Below are 27492 nucleotides of genomic sequence, written 5' to 3' on the forward strand. Positions count from 1 at the left end.
GCTCCCCTGGTCTGGGAGCTCCCTTCAGGTGGCCACAGGCAGGGGTGGTCACCTCCAGAAGTGGGTCAGCCGCCTCGTCCTTGTCTCTGCCCGCCAGCCTTCCATTACGAGTGCAACAATGAGTCTGACAAGCGGGAGTTTGAGAAGGCCCTGGAGACCATCGCTGTCTCCTTCAGTAGCACGTGAGTGGCGTGGGGCTGCCGGGGCGAGGCTGGGGGGCCCGGGGCCGCGTGTGTCTCGGCACTCACCCCGCCCCGCCCTGCCCTGCCCTGCAGCGTGTCCGAGTTCCTCATGGGGGAAGTGGACAGCAGCACCCTCCTGTCGGTGCCCCCTGGGGACCCCAGCCAGGTGAGCAGGGTGGGGTGAGTCACTCCCGTGTCCTCTGGGGGCCGTCCCTCTACTGCCAGGGGGTGGAGGGGGGCGACTCACCCGCGTCCCCCGCCCACACAGACCATGGAGAGCCTGTACTCGCAGGGGAGCGAGGGCTCCACCCCCAGCACCGACGACTGTGACGGTGAGACACGACGGGCGGGCGGGCGCTGGCCCGACGGGCGGGCGGGGAGGGAGGGGGGCGTCGGGCCGGGCTAAGCGGGCGCCCCGCAGGCTGCCTGCCCCCCGAGGAGGTGGACATGTTGCTGCAGCGCTGCGAAGGCGGTGTGGATGCCGCGCTGCTGTATGCCAAGAACATGGCCAAGTACATGAAGGACCTCATCGGCTACCTGGAGAAGCGGACGATGCTGGGTAAGAGCGGCCCGGGGTGCGGGGCCGGGGAGGGCGCCGCCCCCACAGCCCCGCACTCACGCCGCCCCCGCCCGCAGAGATGGACTTCGCCAAAGGCCTGCAGAAGATCGTGCACAGCTGCAGACAGAGCGTCATGCAGGAGGTGGGGTCCCTGGGGCCTGGGTGTGCGTCTCCACGCCCCCCAGAGGGGCCACAGGGAAGGGGCCCCCCGCCCGCGCCGCGGGTGCCAGCGGCAGCTGACGGCCCGGGGAAGGGGGGCCGCCCAGGCCCTCCTCCGTGACCGCCGCCCCCACCCCGCAGCCGCACATGCCCCTGCTGTCCATCTACTCCCTGGCCCTAGAGCAGGAGCTGGAGTTCGGCCACAACATGGTGCAGGCGGTGGGCACGCTGCAGAACCAGACCTTCATCCAGGTGGGCCGGGCGGCCGGCCGGGCGGAAGGACAGGCCGGGCGTGTGCCGGGGCCCCCCTCGCTCACGGTCTGTGCCGCCCCCCACCAGCCCCTGAGCCTGAGGCGGCTTGAGCATGAGAAGCGCAGGAAGGAGATTAAGGAGTCATGGCACCGTGCCCAGAGGAAGCTGGTAGGCCGGCGGGGACGGGGTGGTGGGAGGGGCCCGGCGCTGTGGCCTCCGGTGCCCGCAGGAGGCTGGCAGTGGCGCCCGAGGGGGGCGCGGGCCCTGCGTGGGAGAGATCCCGGGCTGCCACCCGCGGCGGTGCAGGGAGGAGTGGGGAGCCAGTGCGCCCCCCGCGCAGGCGCAGCGGGTCTGGCGCGAGCGCCAGCTTCCTTCGCGTCTCTCCCCCTCAGTTTGGTTTTAGACTTTTCCAAAGCGGGAAGCACCTGTGTGTTTCCCAGCTACGTTAACGGGGCCTTCAGTGAAAACCTCCCCCCCACCGCCTTCCAGCAAGCGCCCCTCCCCTTCCGTATGCTCGCCAGCGTGTCGGGCTGGCTCTTCTGCTCCTGGCCCTTTACACCCCATCCGTGGCCGGAGGCTTGGGCACCTCAATCTGGGGGCGGGGGGGGGGGAGCATCTTCCGCTCCAGGTGCTCAGCTGTGGAGGCCACTGGACTTAGTTCACTAAATCCTGCTGCCACCTTCCCGTCACCGCTGGGCTGTTGGTGTTTCAGACACCAGCGCTGTGACACCTTGCGTCCATCTCTCGGACCTGCGACCGGACATGTATCTCCGACGGGTGCCCAAAGCGGGCCGGCTGGGGGAGGGTGTGAACGTGTGAGCCTCTCCTGAGCTCCCTCTGCTTCCCTCCTCGAAACACTTGTTTCCTGCCCTTTGCTCATTTGGGGCTGGATGGTGCCTTCTTTCTTTTTTCTTTCTTTCTTCTTTCTTTCTTTCTTTCTTTCTTTCTTTCTTTCTTTCTTTTCTTTCTCTTTCTTTTTCTTTCTTTTCTTTCTTTTCTCTTTCTTTCCTTTCTCTTTTCTTTTCTTTCTTTCTTTTCTTTCTTTCTTTTCTTTCTTTTCTTTCCTTCCTTCCTTCCTTCCTTCTTTCCTTCCTTTCCTTCCTTCTTTCCTTCCTTCCTTCCTTTTTTCCTTCCTTCCTTCCTTCTTTCCTTCTCCTTCCTTCCTTCTTTCCTCCTTCCTTCTTTCCTTCCTTCCTTCCTTCTTTCTGATTTGTCAGAGCTCTTGACGTACTAGAGATCTCAGCCCTTGCTGATGTGAGTTACGGACCCCCCCACCCCCCGCCCCCGGTTTATCGTCTTTGACTTTTCACTCCACCTTTGGCCTGTTTTGCCAGCCAGAAGCCTGAGCGTGTCAGCGGTGGCCTTTTCTTGTGTGGTTTCTGGGTCTGTGTCCCGTGTTCAAGGGCTTCCCACAGCGAAATGGTTTTCAGACCCTCTCCACGTTTCCCCTGGTATTTGCACAAGCTAGTTTCTGTACGTTTAAGCCTCTGACAGCGCAGGCTGGGGCGTGGCCCCCAGAAGACTCGCCATGTTTCTGACCAACGCTCAGGGCGCCCGGCTTCCTGCCGGGGCGGCTTTACACCTCTCCTGCGTAAGAGGGGAAGTGAGAGACGGGAGGGTGGCCACCACTCTGGCGGGGGCGGGTGGAGGTCTCAGCTGCGGGGGCTGTGATGTGGGCACACCGGACGCCCGTTCCTCCCAGGGTCCGTAGGCAGGCGTCCCCTCCCGTTCTCCTGTCCACTCTTGGGTAGGGCCTCTGTCTGCCCCGCGGGGCCGTGGGCACAAGATGTGTGGGTGGCTGATGGGGGTGGTCGGGGACAGGGGCCGGGAGGCGGAGCCCGGCTCTGGACTGGCGCCCTCACCCTCCTGCCCGCAGCAAGAGGCCGAGTCCAACCTTCGCAAGGCCAAGCAGGGCTACGGGCAGCGCTGTGAGGACCACAGCAAGGCCCGCTTCCTGGCGGCCAAGGCCGAGGAGGAGCAGGCAGGCACGGGGCCCGGGGCCGCGGCGTCCAAGACCCTGGACAAGCGGAGGCGTCTGGAGGAGGAGGCCAAGAACAAGGTGAGCGCAGACAAGGAGGGGGCCCTGGCGGCAGAACCCCGCGGCGCTGGCCCAGGCCGCGTGTCCCGTGGGAACGCGTCCCAGCCCGTTCTGCCGCCTCGGTTCCTGCGGCCGGCCTGAGGCATCTCCGGGCACCCCTCTGCCCCCGTGCAGGCGGAGGAGGCCATGGCCACTTACCGCACGTGTGTGGCCGATGCCAAGACGCAGAAGCAGGAGCTGGAGGACGCCAAGGTGACGGTGTTGCGGCAGATCCAGGAGGTCATTCGGCAGAGCGACCAGACCATCAAGTCGGTGCGGCCCCGCGCTCTGGCCACGGGGGGCAGGGGGGCCCTGGGCCCGGTCGGTGCGGCTTACCCGCCCGTCCGCCCGCCCGCCCGCCCGCCCGCAGGCCACCATCTCCTACTACCAGATGATGCACATGCAGACGGCCCCGCTGCCCGTGCACTTCCAGATGCTGTGCGAGAGCAGCAAGCTGTACGACCCCGGCCAGCAGTACGCCTCCCACGTGTGCCAGCTGCAGCGGGGCGATGAGCCGGACGTGCGCTACGACTTCGAGCCCTACGTCTCCACCAACACCTGGTACGGCCAGCGGCACGGGCCCCGCGGGGGCCGGGCTTCCCGCCTGCAGTGCCTCCGTGACCCCGGTCCCGTCCCCTCCCCCTGGCTCGGTCCACCAGGTCTCCGGTCATGCGCACCCGGAAGGGTAGCCTCAACGTCAGCGACGCTGTGGGGACAGAGGCCGCTGGCGGTCCCGAGGAGGAAAGCGGGCCCACCGAGGGGGCGCTGGCCAAGGACCGCAGGGGTGAGCGCCTGGCTCAGTGCGGGGTGGGCGTGGCTTCCCCGCGGGCCCCCACTGGAGACGCCTCCTTCTGCAGGTGGGCGTGGCCACCAGGTGCACAAGTCGTGGCCCAGCAGCGCCGCGGACTCCGACGGCAGCCTGGACCCCGGCCCTGGCTCAGGTGAGGAGGCCCCCGCCTGCCGGGCGTCTGGGGCAGCCGGGGGGTGATGGGACGCCGTGGCGGCCGTGAGCCCTCTGGGGAGGGTCCCTCGTGGCTCGGGGTGCCTGACGCCGGTCTCCCGTGCAGGGGACTTCAAGAAGCTGCAGCGGATGTCATCCGGCGAGGAGCTGGCGGACCAGGACGGCAGCGCAGAGTCATCAGCCTTCGAGCAGGGTGAGGGGCCCCCGGGCCCGGTGTCAGGGGGAGGCCGGTGGGCCCGGTGCTGGCCTGCGGCCGCGAGGCTCACTGCTCGCCCCGCCCCGCAGCCGACCTCAACGGCATGGCCCCCGAGCTGCCGGTGGCCGTGCCCAGCGGGCCCTTCCGCCACGTGGGGCTGTCCAAGGCGGCGCGAACGCACCGGCTGCGGAAGCTGCGCACGCCAGCCAAGTGCAGGGAGTGCAACAGCTACGTCTACTTCCAGGGCGCCGAGTGCGAGGAGGTGGGTCGAGCTCGGGAGACGGCTGGGGCTACGTGCTTGGTGGGGGTGGGGGTGGGGGGGGTCCGCTCAGCCGGGAGCAGAGGGGAGCATCTGGAGACCGGAGGGCCCCGGGGGAGCGCCCAAGGCCCGGAGGCAGGACCGCCGGGCTGTCGGCAGGAAAAGCGAGGCGTCTGGAAGGAAGGAGCTGGGGTGGCAGGCAGCCGCCTAGGCAGGCGTGTCCCCCAGCCGAGGAGACGGAGTGAGCAGGGAGCGGTGGCGCTTCTGGAGACACCGCGAGGGAGTGAGGGTCAGGAGGGCGCTGGGAGGGCGTCGCTGACGCGCCGCCCGCCGCAGTGCTGCCTGGCCTGTCACAAGAAGTGCCTGGAGACGCTGGCCATCCAGTGCGGCCACAAGAAGCTCCAAGGCCGCCTGCAGCTCTTCGGCCAGGACTTCGGCCAGGCGGCCCGTGGCACGCCCGACGGCGTGCCCTTCATCGTCAAGAAGTGCATCTGTGAGATCGAGCGGCGGGCGCTGCACACCAAGGTGACCGGCCCTGGGGCAGCAGCGGGGGGTTCGTCCCGGGGGGGGGGGGGGGCGGCGGCGCGGCGGGCGGGGGCCGTGCTGACCGCGGCCCCCACAGGGCATCTACCGTGTCAACGGGGTGAAAACGCGCGTGGAGAAGCTGTGCCAGGACTTCGAGAACGGCAAGGAGCTGGTGGAACTGTCCCAGGCCTCGCCCCACGACGTCAGCAACGTCCTCAAACTCTACCTGCGCCAGGTGGGGCCGAGTGCCCGCCGAGCCGGGACCGGGGGTGGGCGGGGGGAGTACTGCCGGGCTGGGGGCCTCTGACCCCGTCCGACCCGTCACCCACAGCTGCCTGAACCGCTCATCTCCTTCCGCCTCTACCACGAGCTCGTGGGGCTGGCCAAGGACAGTCTGAAGGCGGAGGCCGAGGCCAAGGCGGCGTCACGGGGCCGGCCCGACGCCGCCGAGAGCGAGGCTGCAGCCGTGGCCATGGCGGGCCGGCTGCGGGAGCGCCTGCAGGGCCTGCCGCCCGAGAACAGGGCCACGCTGCGGTACCTGCTGCGACACCTGCGCAGGTGAGGGCCGGCCTGGCAGGGGTCCGGGTTGTGGGGGGCCTGGGGGAGCCATTCACACCTGCTCCCGCGCCCGCACGGCCCCCAGGATCGTGGAGGTGGAGCAAGACAACAAGATGACCCCGGGGAACCTGGGCATCGTGTTTGGACCCACGCTGCTGCGGCCAAGGCCCACCGAGGCCACCGTGTCCCTGTCCTCCCTGGTGGACTACCCCCACCAGGCCCGCATCGTGGAGACCCTCATCGCCCACTACGACCTGGTCTTCGAGGAGGAGCCCGAGGTGCCTGGGGGCCGGGGGAGGGTGTTGGCGGACTGCAGGGCTGCCCGCTCTGAGCAGGGGGCCGGGCCGGAGACAGAATGACTGACGCGCTTGCTTTGGGCCGGGTGGTCAGAAGTGGCCTCGGAGGCATCTTTTAAGCAAAGAACTGATGGAGGAAGGGCTCGACCCTTGAGGGAGAGCCACTGTTGGTGCAAAGGCCCTGTGGCCGTGCCCCCGCCTCCGGAGCCCACCTCGGACCTCGCGTTCGGCCCGGCCCCGTGGGTCTCCCGTCTCCGTGCCGCCTACAGCACGTCCTCACGCTCGCGTGCTGCCCAGCTGGGTCCAACCTGCCAGCTCACCTGGCTGCTGGGTTTTAATCTCGTGCCACCGTTCTCCTGTCTGCCAGCCCCGTCTGCTCTGTTCTCGAGCCTCGTGCTCCTGTGCTCCCGTCCCCGTGGAAGGCCCTCTTCCAGGGGGTGTGTGTTCGGGGCGGCAGGGCACACTGGCGTCCACACGGGACCTCGGCCTTGCCGGCCGCGGCCTTCTGCCCCACGTGGGCGAGTCGCAGCTGCTTAGCGACACCGGGCACAGTGGCATCAGGCCATCCGCGTGCCGGGCGTTTAGTTAACCAGACGGAGAACAGAGCCTGGGAGGGGCCAGAATCCCGGACCCCGGCTGACCACATTCTGCCGCCCACAGGACGACGCGGATGACCAGCGGGCTGAGGATGGGGTGCAGGCGCCGTGCCCGGAGGCGGGTGCAGGGGCTGCCCTCCCGCTGCGGGAGGAGGCTGCAGACGGGGGTCCAGGTGAGCGGGGCAGCCTGGGTGCCCGCTGGCAGACCGTGCGGTGTTAGGGGGCCACGTCAGGGGCTTTGGAGGCCACACGCCCCATGGGCAGGGACATCGCCTATATCAACTGTTGATTTGTTGCCAATACCAGCAAAGAGACGCCTTTTTGCGGTATTCTGTAGACACCGACGTGGGTGCCCTGGGCCTTGAGCCCGCACCTCGGCCTGCGGGTGGGTGCTCCCAGGGCGGGGAGCGGGCCGGGCGAGAGGACGGCAGGTCAGGCGGTGGACCCCAGGTCCCTCCTGGTCACGGCGCAACTGGCCTCTCTGCCCCCACCCCACCTTCCTTGGCTTCGCAGAATCCCAAGTGGCCTCCAACGACTCCGACTCCGAGGGGGAGGAGGCCTCGGAGTTGCCGTCCCCGGCGGGCAGGGGCGCGTACCGCCTCAGCTTCCTGGAGAAGCAGGGCAGCGAGGCCAGCGTGGAGGAGGCCCAGGGCAGCGGCAGCGGCAGCGAGGAGCAGCTGGGGGCCGGGGCTGGAGAGGGCCTGGCAGAGCAGCTTTCCGAGTTCAACACCAATCAGTGCAACAATGTGGCCGAGGTCGGACTGCCCATCACGTGGCTCCACGGTGGGCAGATCGCAGCGGGCACCGGCCACGAGAGGCAGCCCGAGTTTGTGTAGCTGGGGCGCGGGGCACGCCGTGTGTTCCCGGCTCCCATCCCTGTGGGTGTCCAGTCACCGGGAGGCCACGGGAGGCCTCTTCCTTCAAGCCCATACCGGTGAGGGCATTGCCGGCTGCCTCTTCCAGAAGCTTCTGGGGCACTGGGTGAGGCCGAAGCCCGCACTGCCTGCCTGTGTGCCCCGGCGACCCGACCCAGCCTCGCTGGGAGATCCCGCTGTCCAGTCGTCTGGGGACTGACTGTGTGCTCAGAGAAGCCTCGGACGTCCCTGCCGCGTGGCCCTGCCCCCGGGGCCAGCTGCCCTGTGGGCCTACAAGCTCTGCCTTGACCTCTCACCGCTGGGCCACCACCGAAGGCCACTCTGAAAGCCAGATGGCAGCGGCCAGTGGCAGCACCACGCCCTTGCTTTCCTGGAAAACCGAGTCGGGACGCTTGGGGTTTAGACGCGTGGTGAGCTCCATCATCTTGGTCACGATGTACGTCTTTCACATGCACATTTACTCTGCTTAAAATAAAGTTTAGAATCCGAGCCTATCTTCTCTGGTGGTGGCAGGCTGGGGGTAGGGACACAGAGGACACCGAAGTTCCACTGTAGCTGTGTGAGCTCCAGTGGCCTTTGAGACCAGCTGTGCAGACACAACCTCAAACAACCACTTCGTAGAAACTTCTAGCCCAGCACCATTCGGTAGAACCTTCCAGATGAAAGAAATGCTGTCCGTTCACCGTCCAGTGTGGCAGCCACCGGCCCTGGAAACGGGGCCAGTGTGCCTGAGGAACAGGTTTAAATTCTGTGGCCACCTTTGGAGACGGCACTGTGAACCCTAACCCTGGAGCAGAAGAGGACCCCTGCCCCCAATTCCTGTTACTGACCCCCCACCCAGCTCAGAGACCACCCCCCGAGCTGGGTTTATGCCGGAGGGCCGAGGACAGTTGGGCACTGGGAAGATCCAACTCTTCATATGCGGCGGAAAAGCAGATGGAATTCGCGCCCATCAAGACACACAAGCGGCAGGAGGGGCCTTCCCCTCCTGACACAGAGCAGCCCCCCGGAACCTGCCGCGCACCCCAGGCTTAGAAAGCAGCAGCGGTGCCGGTCAGAATGCTCTGCAACAGCTCGCCTGGCCCTCCCCGGCAGCAGCTAAGAAAGATCTGGAAAAGGAGATCACCGAGCCGGCAAACAGCCCAACGCGGAACCGCACGCAGCCAAACCTCGTCACGCGCCGCCCACGTCCCCGCAGAGCCGAGTAAGCACCAGGGGCCGTCTGGCCCGGGGCCGAGAATACCTATGGTCTGGCTCTTCACGGAAAAGAGCACGCCCACCCGATATATGCTTTAAGAGGGTCAGAAGAGGGGCGCCCGGCTGGCTCAGTTGGTTAAGCGTCTGACTCTTGATTTCGGCTCAGGTCATGATCTCAGTTTGTGAGACCGAGCCCTGCGTTGGGCTCTGTGCTGACAGTGTGGAGCCTGCTTGGGATTCTGTCCCTCTCTCTCTCTCTCTCTCTCTCTCTGCCCCTTCCCTGCCGGCTCTCTCAAAATAAACTTTAGACTCTTGATTTCTGCTCAGGTCATGATCTCCTGGTTCATGGGATCGAGCACCACGTCAGGCTCTACGCTGACAGGGTCTGCTTGGGATTCTCTCTCCCCCTCTCTGCCCCTCCCAGCTCGGGGGCTCTCTCTCAAAATAAGTAAATTAAAAAAAAAAAAATTAAAAAGCTCAGATAAGGCCATTTAACTGTATTCGGCGTTCAGCCAGACGGCAGCTTTCCACTTACGGGCATTATTCAAACAGCAAGGGTCATGGAAAGCCTCCCCCTGAAGTCTGGCCAGGCCTGTAAATGAAGGCCTCTGGATGCTGTCCATGAGGTGCCTGGTAATTTACCGGTTTGGGGCCAGCTTCAGGCCAGGCTTGACCCAGCTCACAGCATGTCACAGGGGCCTGGGGCCATGTGAACGCTGGGGCCCCCCTCCTCAATCCACCCGTATCCAAGGAGGGGGCACCTCTTCCATGAGGCCTGAGGCAGGTGTCTGAGCAACAGCCCAACCTGAACCGATCTTAGGGAGGTTATACTCAATGGCACAGGCAGGATCTGGTCCCCAAAAGGGATGAATTCTCAAAGGAAGGCCAGGTGCCGCTGGAAGGAGGGCATGGAGGTTGAGGCAACAAAAAACCCCCTGCACCAGAATGACAGGAACGTCCATGGCCTCTACGCCCAAAACTCTGCCGACTTCGAACGGAGCTTCAGAGTTGTTCAAAGTCCTTCGTGTGCAGATGGGCCAGAGGTTTGCACCCAGCTTCAGAGACCAAGCAAACTCAACCAAAAGCAAAAGGATTTTTTACACATTCGTTTTAAGTTCATTTACTTTGAGAAAGCGCGGCATGAGCAGGGGAGGGGCAAACAGAGAGAAACAATCCCACAGTGCAGAGCCCGATTCTCCCGGGACCGTGAGACTGTGACCTGAGCCGAAATCAAGAGTCGGACACTTAACCAACGGAGCCCCCAGGCACCCCTGTTCCTGTACGAAGTCCACATTCAAGAACAGCCAAGAGTCACGTTAATTTCAGGTGCACAACCAGTGACACCCTGTCAGCTACACCTCAGTAACTAGCTATGCTCCCCCCCAAAACAAAACACACAAACTAAGTATCGATAAACCGAAACAAAACACAAAACCCCACTGTGGGGGGAAGGACACAATAACCAAGTCGTTTTTTGTTTTTTTTCACTGTGGTTAAAATGCACGGAATACGTACCACATCTAAGTGCACAGCTCACGGGCGGCAAGCGCACTCACACGGTCATGCAGCCGCCCCCTCCATCGGTCTCTAGAACTTTCCATCTCCCGAAACTGAGACTCTGTCCCCACGAAGCACTGCCTCCCCGCCCCCCACCACACCCCCCACTCCCACCATCTACTGTCTCTGTGGACGGGACCCCCCCGTGAGTGGAGTCACATGGGACGTGACCTTCTGCGTCTGGCTTCCTTTGGCAAACAACGTACGGACGTTCGGAGGCACAGGGGAGACGTGTACCACCGCTAGACAGGCTACAAAGCTGTCACTTGGAAAACCAGGCTTGATCCACAGACAAGAGGAGCTTGAAAGGACCCATGTCCACCTGGGAGTCCAGAGGAGTGTGGCGATTCGGGCAGTGACGACCCGCTAGGCACTCACAGTATCAAGAGCACCACCCGTCCCAGGGAGAAAAGATACATCCCCAAGTCATACCCAGCCCAGGAGCAAATCCCAGAAGTTAAGGCCACGTGTAAACACACCAACGTTAGGAACAGACGTTCGCAAAAACAAAAAACGGGAAAAGCTCTCGCAAACTGCGTAACTGACCAGGGACTTGTGCGTGTTAGGCGTATATAACACGCCTGCACACGGGAGCCAACAGCGCCTGCAGCCTGGTCGGACAGACAGACAGCCAGCCAGCCGATCCTGCCACGGACGAAGGATCTGAACAGACCTCCCTCCAAAGATGACGCCGAAGTGCCAGTAAGCACACAAACGCTGCTCAGCGTGGCCAGGCGTCAGGGAAAAGCAGGCCGGGCGACGGCGAGGACGCAGCCCGCCCCGCCAGGAGAGCCGCAGAGGGCAGGGGTGTGCGGACGAGACGTGGGGCGGCTGCGGTGCTGACCGCCGGGTGGTTCCTCCAACGGGCAACCAGCCTCCAGGCGACCCGGCAATTCTACTCCCAGATACACGCCCGAGAAAAATGAAAACACACGTCCACGCGAAACTCGGGGTGAACGCCCACAGCAACATTATTCGTAACTGCCAAAACGCGGAAGAACTCGCTGTCCAGTGGCGGGCAAATGGGTACACACATGTCCACGGCACACGCGCACATCCCTCGACCGCGAGAAGGAGCGAGGCGCCCACCCCCGCCACCCCGCGGACGGACCCCGAACGCACGACGCTCAGGGAGGGAACCGGCCACGAGAGGCCACGCGAGGTGTGAGTCCACGTGTGTGAAACGTCCAGAACGGGCTCATCCACGGACGGGAAGGGGGCTCGTGGGGGGCCGGGGTGGTGGTGGGGAGGAATGAGTGGTGATGGGGACAGGGTTTCCTCTGGGGTGACAAGTTCTAACACTGACAACACTAACAGCCACTGAACGGTGCGCTGCGAATGGGCGACTTGTGTGGCACATAAGTTATACCCCAAAAAAGCAGTTATTAAAACAGAAAGAAAAGCAAACCTGGGGAAGACTTCCTGAAATCAGACGGTAACGGGAGGACGCTGGGTGATCTCACTGCAAACTTCTGCGTGAGAAAAGCAGCAGGAAACCAAGTCGAAGCAACACGGCAGCACTGCCTGCCTCGCGCACGTGGACAGGGCCCGATGCCCACAGTCCACCCCCCCTGCAGGCTCGGTACAGGGACGAGACAGGACGGCCACCCTCTGGGGCAGCAGGTACCACAGAACAAGGGGGCGGAGTCCCCCCGGCGGGGCCTAGGGCCTACAGCCTCGAGCAAGGCCACTCGTCGCAAACGGTCGTTCTGACTTCCAGACAGGCCGCTTTATTTACTCCAATACTTTTAATTCTTAAAAACACCCGGCAGCAAGCAGCAACTCGCTCTCTGCCGCCACGGGCGCGGCTCACAGATGTCCTCGGGGCCACCCTATAGGACACGGCGACAGCAAGGCGCTGGGGGCCAGAGACTTGGACCCAGGACTGCAGTTTGTCACCGGGCGCCGGAGAGCCTCCCTGCGCCGTCCCGTTCGCTCCGGAGGCGCCCTCACGCGGGGTCCAGGTGAGGCCACACACAGACCTTCAGCCCAGGGGTGTGGAGAAGCAGCAGTGAGGAGGTTCCTGGGGTGACTGTTCCCACAGGGCGGGCCGGCTGCCGCCCTCAGCCTGGGTGAGGGACTCCGGGCCGCTGGACGAGAGGAAGGACGAAGGCGTGTTAGTCGGTCCTGCGAGCCTGAGCCAGCTGCCTCCAAGCCCGGCGACAAGTGGACGACACACGAAGGACCGCGGGCAGCGGGGAGAAGGGGCTCTCCGGCCACAACCCGGTGGGCGGGAACGGTGCGCTCCCTCCCGGGCCGGAGACGGACAGGCCCTCCCGCTCAGCCCCACCCCCCCAGAGGCGCCATCTCACCTGCGAGCAGGGCGGCTACTGCACCAGCCGGTAGGTGATGTACCTGCCCGCGGTCTCGCTGGGCCGTATGATCTTCACCACCTGCGCAGGTGCCAAAGCAGAACAGGGGCTGGGGCCTCCCCACAGGCTGAAGTCACAGCCCACCCCGGATCTGGGGTGGGGGGGGGGCCCTGGGTGACAGGGGGGCGGGACTCCTCACCTGCCCTTGGGGGAGCCCCAGGTCGGGGGGGGGGGGGGGGGCGAGTCCTCACCTGCCCTCGCTTTATCCCAAAGTAGCGGGCCACCGGGTCTCCGGCCTGGATCCTGGGCAGCTGGTTCTCTCGGAGTTTACTGAGCAGCTCAGTCAGGGAAAAAGCCAGGCTCAGCTGACGGGGGTGGGAGTGAGTGGGGTGCGGGGGCCCAGGGGAGGGGGCCGAAAGGATACTACCGGGCCAGGAGCTCGGTCACCTCCTCCTTGGTCATGACGACGTGCTCCGGGACCAGCTGCCAAGAGGAGGAGCTGAGGACAGGCCCCGCTGAGCCCCCACACAGAGAAGGGGTGCGGGGCGGGCCCTGGCCAGCTGCCTTGCCGCGCCACGTTAAACAGAGGGGCCGGGGTTTGGAGATGTCCTGGCGCAGCCCCATCCTGCTCCCGCCTCCACATGTGGACGGGGGTCCCCGGACTGCGCCTCCTGCAGACCAGCCCTGGGGTCCTGCCCCCACCCCCCGGGGCTTCCTGACTGTGCAGGCCAAGCAGGCCTGGGGATCTGCATTCCTGATTGAGTTCCCAGGTGATGTTGCCGCGGCCCGTCCGGGACCACACTCAGGGACCCCTGCCCTACCTCCATCACCAGACCGGCTCTCCCCAAAGCGGGAGCATATCCAGCCCCGGGGACGCGTCCCCACTGTCTTCCTACTCTCAGGCAAACGCCCGCGTCTCTGCCATCCCCCAGCGGGTGAGGGACTGTGGGGCCCGGCACTGCCTTCCCAGCCTCCCTTCATCCCTCGCTAGCCCCCGCTGGGGAGGAGGGCCCATTCCCCAAAGCCCCCACCTGAGGCCCCTACCTCGTGCTCTGTGATGTTGATGAGCAGCTCCTGTTGCAAAAACTGCTCCAGGACGTACTTGGGGGCCATGTCAACCAGCGACTGGAAGAGAGACCGCCCTCAGGCACAGCCAAGAGCCAGGACCACCCCACCGTTCGCTCCCTGGAGGCTGGCGGGGGGCGGGAAGCCAGAGAGGGTTTGCTTTCACACCCCAATAAACTGCCAAGCGCTGCAATTCAGCAAAACCCACCACCAGGCAGCCGGGCTCCTCCACGGGGAGAGCCCGCCCACCCAACAGGGGCCTCGGCCTGGTGTCACGGTGACAACCAGGTGATGCTCGCATGTTTCCATCTGACAAAACGCTCCCGGGGCTCGTCCTCGAGCCGACGGGGCTGGGAGTGCCCTGCAGCCCCCAAGCACAGGACGAGAGTGCTTACTGGTCCTCCGTCCCGTCCCGTCACAGACGGGGCGCCGACCGCCCCGCCACTCTGGCCCTGCCCCTCAGCGAGGGACAACTGCTCCTCCTCAGATCCCAGTCCCCGGGGGTCCCCTCGGGATGGGCGAAGGGCCCCGTGAGGAGCTGTGGCAGGAAGGGAAGCGAGGTGCTCAGGGCCGAAGGAGAGGCAGCGGGGCTCAGCACCTGGGCGGGGCCCCCACCCACCTGCTTGGCGGAGGGGGTCATGCCCTGCTGCACCACGATGAGGGCGCGGGTGATGTTCTCTTCCTGCATCCGCTGGCAGTACACCTTGATGGTCTTGATGCCGACCTTAGGCTCCTCTGCGGACAGAACGCACGGCGGTCTGCACTGCCGGGGCCCCTCTCGCCGTGCGGGCCCGGCTCCCTCGCCCTCTCGGGCACCCGGGTGCTAGCTCTGCTTTGCCGAGGGGTCCCTGTGCCACTCCGGAACGGCCCCTTCTCTCTGAGGCCTCAGCTTCCCCACACGCACGACAGGAACCTGGCTGCTGGCTCCCAGAGCAGGGGGCTGGCCGCCTCCACGTCACCTGGGAAGCTGAAAGGGGCCTGGCACCCCGGACTTACTGGACCCCTTCCTGGAAGTAGGATCTGGGACTCATGTGGTCCGGGGCCTCAGTGGTTCCAGGGTTTGGGAACGCCCACATCAAGCGCTTCGTCTGGTCTACGGGAGCACGACGTCCCACCACGGAGACTACCTCCCGTCCCTGCACTGCTGGTGGGGTGCTGGGTCACCACGGCGCACAGGCCCAGAGCCCGGCACTATGGGACCTCTGGACTCCGGGAGCCCAGCAGACGGGCAGCCCCTGGTGCCAGGACCCTGCCCACTGCTCCATCATGGCACCCTCCTGAGACCCTCGCTCCACTGATGGGCAGTATCATGGGCTGAGTCGTGTCCCCCCCGACCCGAGCCCTTACGTTACAGTCCCAACCCCCAATACCTCGAACGTGACTGCACTTGGAAACAACGCTAAATTTACGCGAGGTCATCGGGGCAGACCCCAATCCAACCAACTGCTGTCCTTCTAGGACACGAAGACAGAGACGCAAAGAGCAAGTGGCCGTGTGAGGACACAGGAAGAAGGCGGCCACCGACACGCCAGGGGACACCTCACAGACCACCAGCCCTGCTGATACCTGGCGTCAGACTTCGTGCCTCCGGCGCTGGGAGTGGAGCGGTGACGGACGCTCAAGCCGCCAGGTCGGGGGTGCTGTGTGGACTAACACAGCAGGAACCCCAGTTCTGAGCTACGGCCCACGGGAGAACACGGACGCCCCCACTCTCAGGAGGCTGAGACAGCACCACAGGGACGCAGGCGGTTAAGCACCAATGCCTCCAATAACCACGCCTCACACACAGGGACGCTTCCTGTCAAAGCACCAGCTGGGTCCATTCTGTAAACGTGTGCCACCCCCCTTGATTCCAGGCAGTGGGCTGGGCCCCCAAGTGCTCACCCCACAACACGGCCTCCCGACCCTTATGGGCCTTAGAGTCGGGCTGCCTCAGTGGAGGAGGTGCTAAGACAGAGGGACACAGGGGGCCCGGAACACCCCTCGGTGGGCTCTTCGCTCGACCTGAAAGAGGTGGCACCCGAGCTCGGTGAGGGGCATGGACGGGGCGCGGGACGGGGCCAGAACCCTGCAGCAGCACAGGAAGGGGCTGCAGGAAACGGGAGGCTTGGAGACTGGAGGCTGGGCTGATGGGTGGGGGCCAGACAGGACCCAGGTGAGTCTCGGGTCATGAGGGGTCTGGGGGCCCCCCTGGGAGGCCTGTGACGATCCTGGTGGAGAACACAGCCGAGGAAGAAAAACTGGGGAAGGGGATCGAGGAGAAGGAAGCTGGGAAAAGTGCTCAGAGAAGTCAGACATCAATGTCGTCGACTGCAGTGAAGGGGGGGGGGGGCGGGCGGAGGGGGGGGTGTGTGCTCTCTTTCCAGGCTGGGAAGAATAAAAAGGGTCAGTGTAGACACTGGTCACACAGCATGCAGCTGCTACCATGGGACCCCCGAGCAGGCCCTCGGATGGCTCTACTAGGACCGTGACCCCCAGGACACACACAGCCCAGGACCAGCGCGGCCCTCACCTGGAAAGAAGACGAACATCTGGTCAGTGGGGTCGTCGTTGTGGGCCACCAGCACCGTGAGGTCTGTGCGCCGTGGCCGCCCTTCACTCGGCTTGTCCCCAAACTGGGCCTTGAACTCTTCCAGTGTCTGGTCCAGCTCATCCTGGGTCACCAGGTAGCCACGGTCATGGCAGAGCTGCAGAGAGAGAGAGCTAGCCCAGTGACCTCAGGGCAGAGAGAGCTGGCGGGAAGAGCTCGGGCCAGATGAGGCCGCTGCAGAGAAGGACACGGGGTTTGGGGGCCTGATGCGACACGTGCGTGCAGGCGTCAGATGGAAATGGGCAGGTGGGGACACAGGCCAGGGCACACCCCAAGAGAGCCCCTGCGCTGCTCCAGACAACCAGCTGCCACCCACGCAACTGTCACCTTATCCTGAGCCTCGGGGACAGGCCGTGACCGGGAAGCGCTGGCGCAGAGCTACGGCCCTGGGGTCTGGGTGGGAGGGGCACTGCTGGGCTGGCCAGGGCTCCTCCAGTGGGTGAAGAGGATCCGGACGGAGAGAGGGAAGGTCGGAGATGCTATCCAGCCCTGCGCCCACCCCTTTTCTCCACGAGACCCCTGGCCTGATTGTCCCTCCACAGCCTGCAGGGCCCCCAGCGCCGCCCCTGGGCACGGCTGCTCTGGTCCCTGCCATAGAGCAGCTTTGCGAAGCGGTAAGAAGAGGCCGAATGCGGCCGCCTGGGCTTAGTTCCGGCGGGATTTCTCCCAGGCCTGGGATCGCACGGGTCCCCTCCCACCGGGCGGCTAAACCGCACGCCTTGCAGTGAACGCTCAGCCAGACTGTCGCTGTTAGTTGTCCCGAACAACGCGAGGAGCTCAAAGGTGGCGGCCGAGGCCGTGAAGTAGCCGCCGAACAGAAACATCAGTGAGACGCCCTCACTGACCAGCAGGGCTCCCCCCAAGCCCCGATTCTGGGATTCTGTCAGGCACCCGGGCAAGAGCCCAAGCCTTCCATGAACAGGCCCAAATGGGAGAACAGGGGTCCGCCGTCTCTCTCCAGCTCGGGGGAGACCCCCTCCTCCCCGCCCCGGGACCGCCGGACTCCCGGCTCGGCCACAGGCCGTCGGCCCCTCCGTCCTCCACGCGCCCCGGCCCCGCTGCGCGCCGCAGGGACCTCGTCCTGGTCCGACCTCGCCGCGTTAGCCGGGCAGGCTCACCTGCATGATGGTCTTGCGGATCTTCCACAGCCGGTACGTCTCCTCCTCGTCGTCCATGGCCGCCGCCGCTCCGCGTCAACGCGCCCCAGCCCGGCAGAACCCTCGCCGACTGCGCCTGCGCCGAGCCATTGTCAAGCCCCCAGTCCGTCTCGTGGAGGGCTGTCGACAGCGAACGCCTGAATCCAGACACCTTCGGGAGCGGCAGCGCCAAGGGCAGCCCGGGCCTTCAGAGAGCGGCGGTTGGCTGCGCGAGAGGCGTGCGAACGGGACCGCCCACTCTCGCCTCGGCAGTTCTCGCGTGGCCTTGGCCGCAGGGCCTCTCGGGAGTTGTGGTTTCCGCTCAACGCGGGTCTCTGTGAGTTGGATTTAGAATCGTGTGGGAGGCGGAGGCGAGCTACGGGAGGGGAAACTGAGGCCGGACGGAGGCAGCGGTCTCCTCGCTTCCCAGAGAGGGCCGGGCAACTTTGTAGGCCCTTTGCAAATATGCATCCAGGTGCTGCGGGCCCCGTCCAACTTAATGCCCATGAGCCTTGGTGTTCCCTTCTGTGCAATGGAAATAAAGTGTCCCCGTTTTAGAGGGTTAGGTGAGAGTCTAAAGGGACGGCTGTGCTTGGGAGGAGCCTGGCATAGTTCCTGGGCTCATGAGGTGCTCCCACCTGTGTCTCCCCGCAACCCCCACTGCGCATCCACCCCTGCCCCCAGCTCAGCGCTCGCCCCATTGGAGGCCCATCAGGAGCTTCTCATTGAGCCATACGTTCACAGAGACAGACATTCCAGGGAGACACAGGACAGAAACGGTGAGCACAACAGACGATAATGTTACAAAGTGACAATGCTATGGAAGAAGACCACGCTAAGCAACGTGGGAGACTTTCAGTTTCAAATGGGGAGGAGGTCAGGGAAGGCAAGGAGCGAGAGAGACTCTGGCAAAAGCCCAAAGAGAAGGAGGAAGCTGTGGGAATGTCTATAGAAAGGTCTATCAAAAGGTACAGTGTGTGCAAAGGCCCTGAGGCTGCACTTTGCCTGGTGAGTTGGCAGCAAGGAGGCCTGTGGGGGGAGGGGAGGACAGAAGGTTGAAGAGTGCAGTGAGGCAAACCCTGGGAGGCCTTGTTGCTTGGGTTGAAAGGCTTGGGTTAACTTTGTCAGTCACTCTCAGTGTTTGAGCAGGGAGACCAAGGAGGGGTGGAGAGGATGACCTGGGCAGAGCAGTGGGCAGAGTCCTGGTATTCTGAAGGTGGAGCCCACAGATTTGCAGATGGACGGGACACGGAGAAGAGAGAGACAGAGAGGGAAGAGGGAGAACAGAGCAGCCCTGACTGGGGCCAACAGGCCAGGGAGAGACAGGTGTGGGTGACAGATTAGAAAGGGGCTCTGGAGGGGCGCCTGGGTGGCCCAGTCGGTTGAGCGTGTGACTTCAGCTCAGGTCATGATCTTGCGGTTTGTGGGTTCGGGCCCCGTGTCGGGCTGTGTGCTGACAGCTCGGAGCCCGGAACCTGCTTCAGATTCTGTGTCTCCCTCTCTCTCTGCCCCTCCCCTGTTCATGCTCTGTCTCTCTCTGTCTCCCAAAAATAAATTTAAAAATTTAAAAATTAAAAAAAAAGAAAGAAAGGGGCTCTGGGGGCACCTGGCTGGCTCAGTTGGTAGAGGAGAAGTTCGAGCTCCACATTGGGCATAGAGGTTACTTAAAAAATAAGAATAAAGAAAAAAGAAAGAAAAGAAAGAAGAAATGATCTCCTTGCGGTCCAAGGAGAGAGATCAAGGAGACCTTGGGATATGAGTGGAATCCAGGGCAAAGTCCAAGGTTGGGAGGCGGGGGTGGGGGGGGGGGCGGTGCAGCAGACTTGTGGGAGTCAATGGAGATCGGAGGCTGGGCGCGGTCACCAAACAGATCCGAGACCAGGACTGGAGCCTTGCCAAGATGTGGAGGCCGAGGAGAGGAAGAAGCAGCAGAAGGGCACAGAGCGGGACACAGATCCTGAAGCAGTGGCCTGGCCTCCAGTCCTGGCTGTGTGAACCGAGGCACATCCCTTAACAATTTTGTACCTAAATGCCTCCCTTCCCCCTGCCTCGTAGAACAGGGACAAAAACAGCACCCACTTCTCAGGGCGCTTGACTAATGATGGCAGTGCCTGGCAGCAGCAGTGTTATGTGAGTGCTCCTTAGTAGAATAAAGGGGGGTAGGAGGTTGCCAGGTGCCCTGGAACCAGGTGAAGAAAGCATCTGGAGGAGGAGGAGGGAGAGAGCAACCATCAAAGCCACGAAACAGCAGTCTGAGTCTGAGCAGATGCGAAGGTTGGACGGGAGCTTGGTGACCCCAAGGAGGGCAGATGAGGAGGGGGCCTGGCCAGGGTGGGATGGATGAGAGGAAAGGAGTTGGAGATGTGGACGTGAATGCCAAGGGGAGGGGGGCCAAAGTGGAGGGAGAGGGAGCTAGGAGCGGTTTTAAGATGGGAGAAATGGCATCTGTCTAGGTTGCTGGCGTGAAGGCAGATCTGGCAAGGGGAGAAGGCGGGACTGTTGGAACCTGGGGGCGGGGGGAGGCCGGCCCCAAGGAGAGGTGGCCCGGATAGTACCCCAAGAGGGCCCAGGCATGGGTGGCAGGTGAATACAGTAGTGAGTGTGTAGATGTTAGGTAGTCTTGCTGTTCCACAGGGCACAGAAGAGATAGGAGGAAGGGCTCATGGGGCCAGGGGGGCCTCAGGACCCCAGAGAGGCTGCCGAGGCCTGAGCATCATTCTGATGATTCAGAGTCCAGTGACTGTGCCCTCAGCGCCAGGACACAGAGACACAGAGTGGCAAGCTGCTCCTTCGCACCTCTCGCCATGCTGTGTCACGTGGCCGAGGCTGAGTCCAGAACTCTGGCCGCCATCCACACGCTCCTGGGTGGGGATATAAAATGGAGTGATGGAAAACAGTCCGGCAGCTGCTCACAAGGTTAAACGAGACTTACCATCTGACCCGGCAATTCCGCTCCTAGGTGCATACCAAGGAGAAATGAAAGTGTACGAAAAGAGGGAGGGGGACAAAACAGAAGAGACTCATAAATATGGGGAACAGAGGCTTGCTGGAGGGGCTGTGGGAGGGGGGATGGGCCAAATGGGAAAGGGGCATTAAGGAATCTACTCCTGGAAATCATTGTTGCGCTATATGCTAACTAATTTGGATGTAAATTAAAGAAAAAAAATTTTTTTAATTTAAAAAATGAAAATGTATGCCCATACAAACACTTGTACAGCATTACAAAGGCAAAAGTTCAAAACAACCAAATTCCATCAATATACGAACAGGTAAACACTGTGTCCACCACGCATGGGAACATTACTTGGCCACGAGCAGAGCAGGAGCGAGGCGCCCACACCCGCCGCCCTGCGGACGGACCCCGAACACAACGGCGCTCAGGGAGGGAACCCAACACCAGATGCCACACGGGGTGTGAGTCCACGTGTGTGAAATTTCCAGAACAGGCTCTTCCACGGACAGGAAGGGGCTCGTGGGGGCCGGGGGCTGGGGGAGGGGACAGGGAGTGACTGATGATGGGGACTGGGTTTCCTTTGGGGTGATGGGATGTTCTGGAACTACCTAGCGGAGATGGCTGTACGTTTTAAATATCTTAAAAAAGTGTGCACTTCAAAAGGGCTAAAATAGTGGATTTTATGTTATGTGAATTTTATCTCAATTAGAAAAACTTTCCGCTTTGGGGCGCCTGGGTGGCGCAGTCGGTTAGGCGTCCGACTTCAGCCAGGTCACGATCTCGCGGTCCGTGAGTTCGAGCCCCGCGTCGGGCTCTGGGCTGATGGCTCAGAGCCTGGAGCCTGTTTCCGGTTCTGTGTCTCCCTCTCTCTCTGCCCCTCCCCCATTCGTGCTCTGTCTCTCTCTGTCCCAAAAATAAATAAACGTTGAAAAAAAAAAAAAATTAAAAAAAAAAAAAAAAAAAAAAAAAAAAACTTTCCGCTTTGAAAAGGCCTCTCGCCAGTGGCCAGCTGAGCCCCCTCACTGGGGACACACAGGAACTGAGGCCACCACAGGGAAGCCTTCCTGGAGCCTTGAGACTTTCCCAAGACTCCACGGCCCCCTCTGTGAGACGGAGTGTCTCTGGCAGAAGCCGTGAAGCCCGGACGCCCCACCGGCAGCTCCTGCTGGCCTCCACGTGGGTGGTTGTCTCCGCCTCTGGCCACCTCAGGACATGGGTGCTGCCAGCTCGCTCCACCTCTCTCCTCCTGCGGGGTGGGCACAAGGGCGTTGCCCCCGAGCTGTTTTTCTGGCCCATCCTGCAATAACCAACAGCCTCGGGGGCCATCGTCATGACGAAGTTATAGGCCACAACTGCGGCAAAAGTGAAAACAGCAGTCTTCCCCCAGGGCCAGACAGGGTCCTTCCCCAACGTGGCCGTGACACCCCGCGGTTCCAGGGAGGAAGCAATATGGGCGGCGCGCGGGGGGTGGGGAGTGGGGGGATGGGGGGGTGCTCCTTCTTGAGAAGTGAGGCTGCCCAGGTGGGACTATGGGGGCTCTCTTCCAGGAGGTGACTCAGACAAGTGGGCCTCTGGTAGCCGCACTGGAGGGAGGAGGCCACGTGAAGGCCATTGTGCAAGACAGGGCCTGGCCGTTGGAATGGGCTTCCTCATTTCATTGCACTTTTACCTCTAAGCGTGGCGCAAGGCCAAGGGCCCCAGCTCTGCCCTTTGGCAAGCCTGGGTGGGAGGGGGTCTCATTGGCGCCCCCCAAGTGAACCAAGCCGAGAGTCCTACCCCCCCCCCCCCCCGTCTCTGCAGCAATGTTCACGGGTTCACGGGAGGATCCGAGAAGGGGATAAGAAGTGCGCTGTAGCACAAGCTGAAAACACCCACTCATCCACAGGTCAAAGTCCAGGCAGGGTTGGGAGTGGGGGCGGCCGGGCCGCTGAGGAATTCCTTGGCTCAATTCCCAAGAGAGGGCGGTTCCGTCTTCTGGACCGACTCGGCCAAATGCCCGAGCACGCCTGCACTGTGTGCAGACTACTCCCCCGGCGTGTGCCGCCGCTGCCCCGCACACACCTGCGCGTCCTCGCGGCCACAGGGGCCCGCTAACCGTCGCCTGGTTAGTGGCCCCGGGCTCACGCGCTGCTTGTAACGGCGGGCGCTCGCCGCTGGGTGGTCCCCGGCCTTCTCTGGGCCCACGGGCGGGGCGCCCCCGCAGCGACACCGCAGCCTCCAGTGAGCGGGAGTCTGACCCCGACTGACTTTATTTACTTTTAAAAGAAAACCTCCAGTGTTCAAAGAGCTGGGCGATATTTCTGGGAGTTCGAGCTCCCCACCACGTGTTTCCAGTACTATCTCAAGTGGTCAGGCATCCCGCGGTGCCGAGGTCAACCAGCCGGATAACCGTCCTAAACTCGCCAACGCGCCGCGCCGCGCCGCCTGCGCGGACCTCGCAGCCCTCCCCGCCGGCGAGCATGCGCAGTCGCGCAGAGCCGCGGAGCCGCAGCCCAGCCCGGGCCGGCCCCGACCCCGCCCGCCCCTCACCCCGGCCTCCCATTGGCTGGTGTCACCACGCGTCCGCCCCGCCTGCGCGTACAACCAGTGAGGGCTCTGTTGGGCGTGGCCTAGGGCGGGGAGGCCAGGCCCGCCGGCGCGCGTCCATTGGTTGGCTCGGCGAGGGGAGGAGTCGCTGCCTCCGGCGCCCCCGCCGCCGCGATGAACCTCAGCCGCCTGTGCCGCCTGCTGAAGCCGGCGCTGCTGTGCGGAGCCGTGGCCGCACCCGGCCTGGCCGGCACCATGGTGAGCTGGGCGCCGGAGGCGGGCCGACGGGCCGTTGGGCAGGCGCGCGGGGCCGCGGAGAACTCGGGCGGGGCGCGTTCGGGAGCAGGCCTGGGCAGGAGGGACCCCCGATGGGCGCCTCCGGGTTGCGTCGAGGGGGCTGGGGGGGCTTGGGCACCCTCGGCCGCTGGCGCCCCCGGCCGGGGCCCGGCGAACGGGAGGCGCCCGGTGGGCTGGAAACTCCGGGTCACGCGCCGCGGGGCGTCACCGCCCCTCCCCCGCCCCGTGCTCCCCTGGGCCCCGCGCAGTGGCGTCACAGACGGGCGGCCGGGCGCCCTGGCTACCGGCCCTTTGTCCCCCCGGCGCGGCCCTGGGGCGCAGGCGCGGCCGGAAACGGTCCGGCATGGGCCGCACAGCCGCCGGCTCCCCGGGTCGCCGCGGGCGGCGGCGCCGGTTGCCGGGCAGGCGGCGGCGCCGGGTCCCCCCGCGGCGGAAGGCTGGGGCTTGCGGGCGCAAGAGGGCGCGCCCCCGACGGAAGGGGCCGCGTCTAGAGAGAGCGGGGCAGGCGGCGCTCGCGACCTGTGATAGCGGCTGTAGCGCCGATTCCCGGGATCCGGTGCGCGCGGGGCCCCCACACCCGCCGCTGGAGCCACCTGGCGGGGTCCCAAACCCTCTTTGGGTCTCAGTGTCCTCTGTCAAATGCGCCCTGCCGCGCAAGCGGCGGGCGCCTTCGAGGAGGAGGAGTCCTCAGTTTTTCCTTGTCTCGGGGACATGGTTTTCTTGGCACGGATCCGCCTGGGAGTCCTTCCTCTGGGGACCCCGAGCTGGGCGATGGGCCAGGTGGCAGCGAGGTCCACAGGCCCCTCATGGTGCCCTTGCCTTACAGTGTGCCTCCCGAGACGACTGGCGCTGTGCTCAGTCCATGCACGAGTTCTCAGCCAAGGACATCGATGGACACATGGTTAACCTGGACAAGTACCGGTGGGTACATACCTGCCTGGTGGGAGAGGCAGGGGAAAAGGTCGATGGCCCTGACCTGGCCTGACTGCACCATCTCTCCTCCAGGGGCTTCGTGTGCATAGTCACCAACGTGGCCTCGCAATGAGGCAAAACGGAGGTAAACTATACTCAGCTTGTCGACCTGCACGCCAGATACGCTGAGTGTGGTTTACGGATCCTGGCCTTCCCTTGCAACCAGTTCGGGAGGCAGGTATGTACTTGGCCAGCTGTGTCCCTAGGTGTCCCTGTGTCGGGATGGTCGAGACTAGGGTGGGCGGGTGTGGGGAGAAGATCTGGGTCGGGCCTGTGGCAGCGGGGACCAGGGGGAGTCCAGGCTTGTCCTCACTCACCCCAATGCCCCTGCTTGCCCCAGGAACCAGGGAGTAACGCGGAGATCAAGGAGTTCGCTGCTGGCTATAATGTCAAGTTCGATATGTTCAGCAAGATCTGTGTGAACGGGGATGACGCCCACCCACTGTGGAAGTGGATGAAAGTCCAGCCCAAGGGGAGGGGCATCTTGGGAAAGTGAGTGCAGGGCAAAGGAGGGGGCAGGGGGGTCCGCAGGGACCCCGGGGGGTCCGCAATCGCCACAGATTTCTCATGATCTCACATTTGTCTTCTAGTGCCATCAAATGGAACTTCACCAAGGTAAGAAGGGGGAAGGGGGGACAGGCTAGGACCGTGTCCAGGGCCAGCTCCTGCCCCTGGGTCCGTTTATTCAGCCACAGCTCAGTGCCCTGCCCAAAGGGACTCCAGCCCCGGCCCCAGGGGCCGCATTTCCCCCCCAGAGCTGCGGGGTCCCTGTTTTGACACGGCCCCTTCCTGCAGTTCCTCATTGACAAGAATGGCTGCGTGGTGAAGCGGTACGGTCCCATGGAAGAGCCCCTGGTAGGTTCCTCTGCAGGGGCCCGCTGGGGGGTGGGGGCCAAGGAAGAGGCCAGCGCTGACCCCCTTTCCCCCCACAGGTGATCGAGAAGGACTTGCCCTGCTACCTCTAGCTCCACAAGGATGCGCCGCCCCTGCCCCTCGGAGCCTTCTACCCGGCACCCGTGACGGTCTGCCTGAAAACCAGCCTGCTGGTGGGGCAGACCCGAGAACCCGGCGTGCACCCTCTGCCGGAGGAAGGTTCCCCGGCCCGGCTCGTGGCTCGGCGCCCCCCCCCCCCCCCCCCCGGTTATCTTGTGGGAATAAACGTACAAATTGGCCTGCTGCAAGTTCCTGCCTCCCTGGGGTGGGTTTGGGGGGTAGGCGGGGAAGCCTTTTGCCCCGGGGGCCTTCTGGTTCAGGGGCAGGAGGGTGGTGGTGGCTCCCCGGGCTCTTGGGAGTTCAGGAGTTCTCTGGCTTCCTAGGGCCGCGTCTGCGCCCGCTAATCTTAGCAGCCGCGCCTGCTGGGCACAGGCTGATCCTGTGGGAGGCGACAGGAATTGCTGGCTGTGACTCATCCAGGGCATCAGCCCGCTGCTCAGGGCCTGCCTGTGGCCGGTCTTCCCCAGCGCCTAGGTGGGAGGCCAAGGGGGCTGGGGCCTCGTGGCTCTGCCCACTGGAGGGACTAGGCACGCGGGGCGGGCCGAGCATCAGGCCGAGCTGGTCTGGGCACAGAGCCGTGCCAGGCAGGGCCCATGCACTACACAGGCCTCACTGTTGGACACTGAGCCAGGGCATCCGGGCCTGCCCACGGGGCCTCATCTGGTGCAGCGGGGGGGGGGGGGGGGGGGGGGGGGGGGCGCGTTATCTACAGTCCCCCGCCCCAGGAAGGGGTGGGAATAGCCTGAGGCCATCAGTCCTGCAGGCCAAGGCTCATCCACGGTCTGGGGGGCCTGGGAGGCATGGTCACAGCTTCCTGCCTGTAGCTGCCTGGGGCCATCCTGGCAAGGGCGTAGAGGACGGCATGGCTGGAGAGCAGTTGGGTCTGTCCTGTCCCTCCTCCCCCCCCCCCCCCCCCCCCACCAGTTTCCAGTGAAGGTCAGCAGCAGAGAGACGGGGCTGGAGGGCTGCAGTAGCCAGGCTGAGAACCCCAGCCACCCTAGAGCTGCTTCCCCTGGGTCTCCCGGCTCCTCACCTGTCCACGTCCTGGCTGGTGGGAGACCCTTCTGACCTGAGGACCAGACCCGGGTGTGCTTCCGTGGCTTCCGGGAAGGGCCTGGCGTGCGTTCCTGCCTTCCCCAGGGCCCAGCTCTTGGCCCTCCTGTCCTGGGCTACCCCACCCACCTGAACCAACACCGTGAGGGAGCCTTGGGAATAAACCAGAGCAGGGGCCGCAGCTGTGCACACCAGAGACTAGGGGAACTGCTCTGGAGAGCACCACCACCCTGAGTGTCCCGGGGTGTCGGGGTGGGGGGGGGGGTTGGGTCTCCCCGGCAGGCAGGAGGCAACCAGTGACTGGCCCAAGACACAGCAGGGCTGGCACGGGTTGGGCCAAGGCAGCTGGCCTGCCACGCTGGTGCCAGGAAGACACCGTAGACAACGGCCCCTTGTAGCGTGGGTCTGTCTCCTCAGCCTGGTCCTAGACCTCTACCCGGGCCTCGGCCTCCCGCGGGTCTGGGAGAGGAGTGGGCTGGTCTCACCCGCCTGGCTCCCTCCACAGGCAACGGCCCCCTCGACCTCCTCTGAGTGGGGCCGCCGTGGGCATCCGCTAAACGTTCCTGGAGGAGACACACCGTGCCTTCCTCTCCCCATAGTCTCTGCAGGCTGGAGAAGCAGACAATCTGGCAGGTAGTGAAAAGGCACATATATTTAAAAAAAGATCTCTTTACATATGTACACCTGCATTAATTATAAATACACATAGAAACCAGGGACCCACCCACACCGCCAGCTCCACGGCAGGTTCTGGGGCCTGGGAGAGAGGGCGGGGCAATAATTTAGGGAGCAGAGAGAGTGGGGAAGAATTGCATATATTAATGGGGGTGGGGTCTGTCCCATGGAGTCCCCCAGAGAAGGCAGGGCCCTGAGCACCTGGGGTTTCCTGAGTTTCCAGCTCTTGGGGCCACCCAGTTTTGTGGATTTCAGGGGTTTCTGGTCAGACCAGGCCCTGAGGGTGGGTGGGGTGAGGTGGGATGGGGAGCTCCTGCCTAGGCCTGGAGGGCAGGAGAGGGCAGAGGCACGGGCAGGGTGTGCCCCTCACCCCCGGGCCCTGCCCAAGCCTGGACCCCGCGACATCCTGAGTGGGACCTGCGCTGCCTGGGAGGGCCCCGAAGGGCGGGCAGCATCTTGAGGGGTCTGCCCGGTAGGGAAGGCACTACAGTGGAGGCCTCTGGAAGCTGGGGGCGGGGGGGGGGGGGGGCGGCAGCCCCTCCCCGGAAGTCAGCAGGGGGGCCCTGGGCCCCGGCTCACCACCCGCCCGCCACCCAGGCCGGCAGGAGAGAAGTTCGAGTCCACGGAGACGTGCGTATTGCAGATAAGTAAGTTTCCCCTCGGACGCCGGC

At 64.1% G+C, this 27492-nt stretch overlaps 3 protein-coding genes across 4 annotated transcripts; 2 read left to right on the forward strand and 1 right to left on the reverse strand.

Annotated features, from left to right (window-relative positions):
- The first annotated feature begins 2280 nt into the window (after positions 1-2280).
- On the forward strand, positions 2281-7989 carry ARHGAP45 (Rho GTPase activating protein 45). The gene is made up of 13 exons (XM_030335818.1): positions 2281-3211; positions 3365-3502; positions 3600-3790; positions 3889-4013; positions 4087-4170; positions 4297-4383; positions 4476-4648; positions 4982-5170; positions 5268-5405; positions 5502-5728; positions 5814-6006; positions 6685-6793; positions 7134-7989. Exons 1-13 carry the CDS (start codon positions 2939-2941, stop codon positions 7454-7456), a joined length of 2250 nt encoding a protein of 749 aa, XP_030191678.1. The 5' UTR covers positions 2281-2938; the 3' UTR covers positions 7457-7989.
- A 3967-nt stretch (positions 7990-11956) lies between these two features.
- POLR2E (RNA polymerase II, I and III subunit E) lies at positions 11957-17453 on the reverse strand. The gene is made up of 8 exons (XM_030336496.1): positions 17335-17453; positions 16139-16313; positions 14246-14361; positions 13606-13686; positions 12986-13044; positions 12813-12891; positions 12562-12642; positions 11957-12339 (listed from the first exon to the last, which is right to left on the reverse strand). Exons 1-7 carry the CDS (start codon positions 17389-17391, stop codon positions 12577-12579), a joined length of 633 nt encoding a protein of 210 aa, XP_030192356.1. The 5' UTR covers positions 17392-17453; the 3' UTR covers positions 11957-12339; positions 12562-12576.
- Positions 17454-22988: 5535 nt separating this feature from the next.
- On the forward strand, positions 22989-25272 carry GPX4 (glutathione peroxidase 4). Of its 2 annotated transcripts, none has more exons than XM_030336394.1 (7): positions 22989-23089; positions 23955-24049; positions 24134-24278; positions 24441-24592; positions 24691-24715; positions 24896-24955; positions 25033-25272. In XM_030336394.1, exons 1-7 carry the CDS (start codon positions 23006-23008, stop codon positions 25063-25065), a joined length of 594 nt encoding a protein of 197 aa, XP_030192254.1. In that variant the 5' UTR covers positions 22989-23005; the 3' UTR covers positions 25066-25272. The 2 variants fall into 2 exon arrangements, with proteins under 2 accessions (XP_030192254.1, XP_030192245.1); XM_030336385.1 differs by lacking the exon at positions 22989-23089 and adding an exon at positions 23472-23684.
- Positions 25273-27492: the final 2220 nt, after the last annotated feature.

This window comes from Lynx canadensis, chromosome A2, assembly GCF_007474595.2.
Source record: "Lynx canadensis isolate LIC74 chromosome A2, mLynCan4.pri.v2, whole genome shotgun sequence".
Classification (NCBI taxonomy): Eukaryota; Metazoa; Chordata; class Mammalia; order Carnivora; family Felidae; genus Lynx; species Lynx canadensis.

Coding starts and splice junctions, on each gene's coding strand:
- POLR2E (XM_030336496.1), bottom strand. CDS start 17,391: ATGGACGACGAGGAGGAGACGTACCGGCTGTGGAAGATCCGCAAGACC. Junction 16,314..17,334: donor TCCGCAAGACCATCATGCAG/GTGAGCCTGCCC, acceptor CTCTCTCTGCAG/CTCTGCCATGACCGTGGCTA. Junction 13,045..13,605: donor TCAACATCACAGAGCACGAG/GTAGGGGCCTCA, acceptor TCCTCTTGGCAG/CTGGTCCCGGAGCACGTCGT.
- ARHGAP45 (XM_030335818.1), top strand. CDS start 2,939: ATGTGTGGGTGGCTGATGGGGGTGGTCGGGGACAGGGGCCGGGAGGCG. Junction 4,384..4,475: donor GTCATCAGCCTTCGAGCAGG/GTGAGGGGCCCC, acceptor CCCGCCCCGCAG/CCGACCTCAACGGCATGGCC. Junction 5,729..5,813: donor CTGCTGCGACACCTGCGCAG/GTGAGGGCCGGC, acceptor CACGGCCCCCAG/GATCGTGGAGGTGGAGCAAG.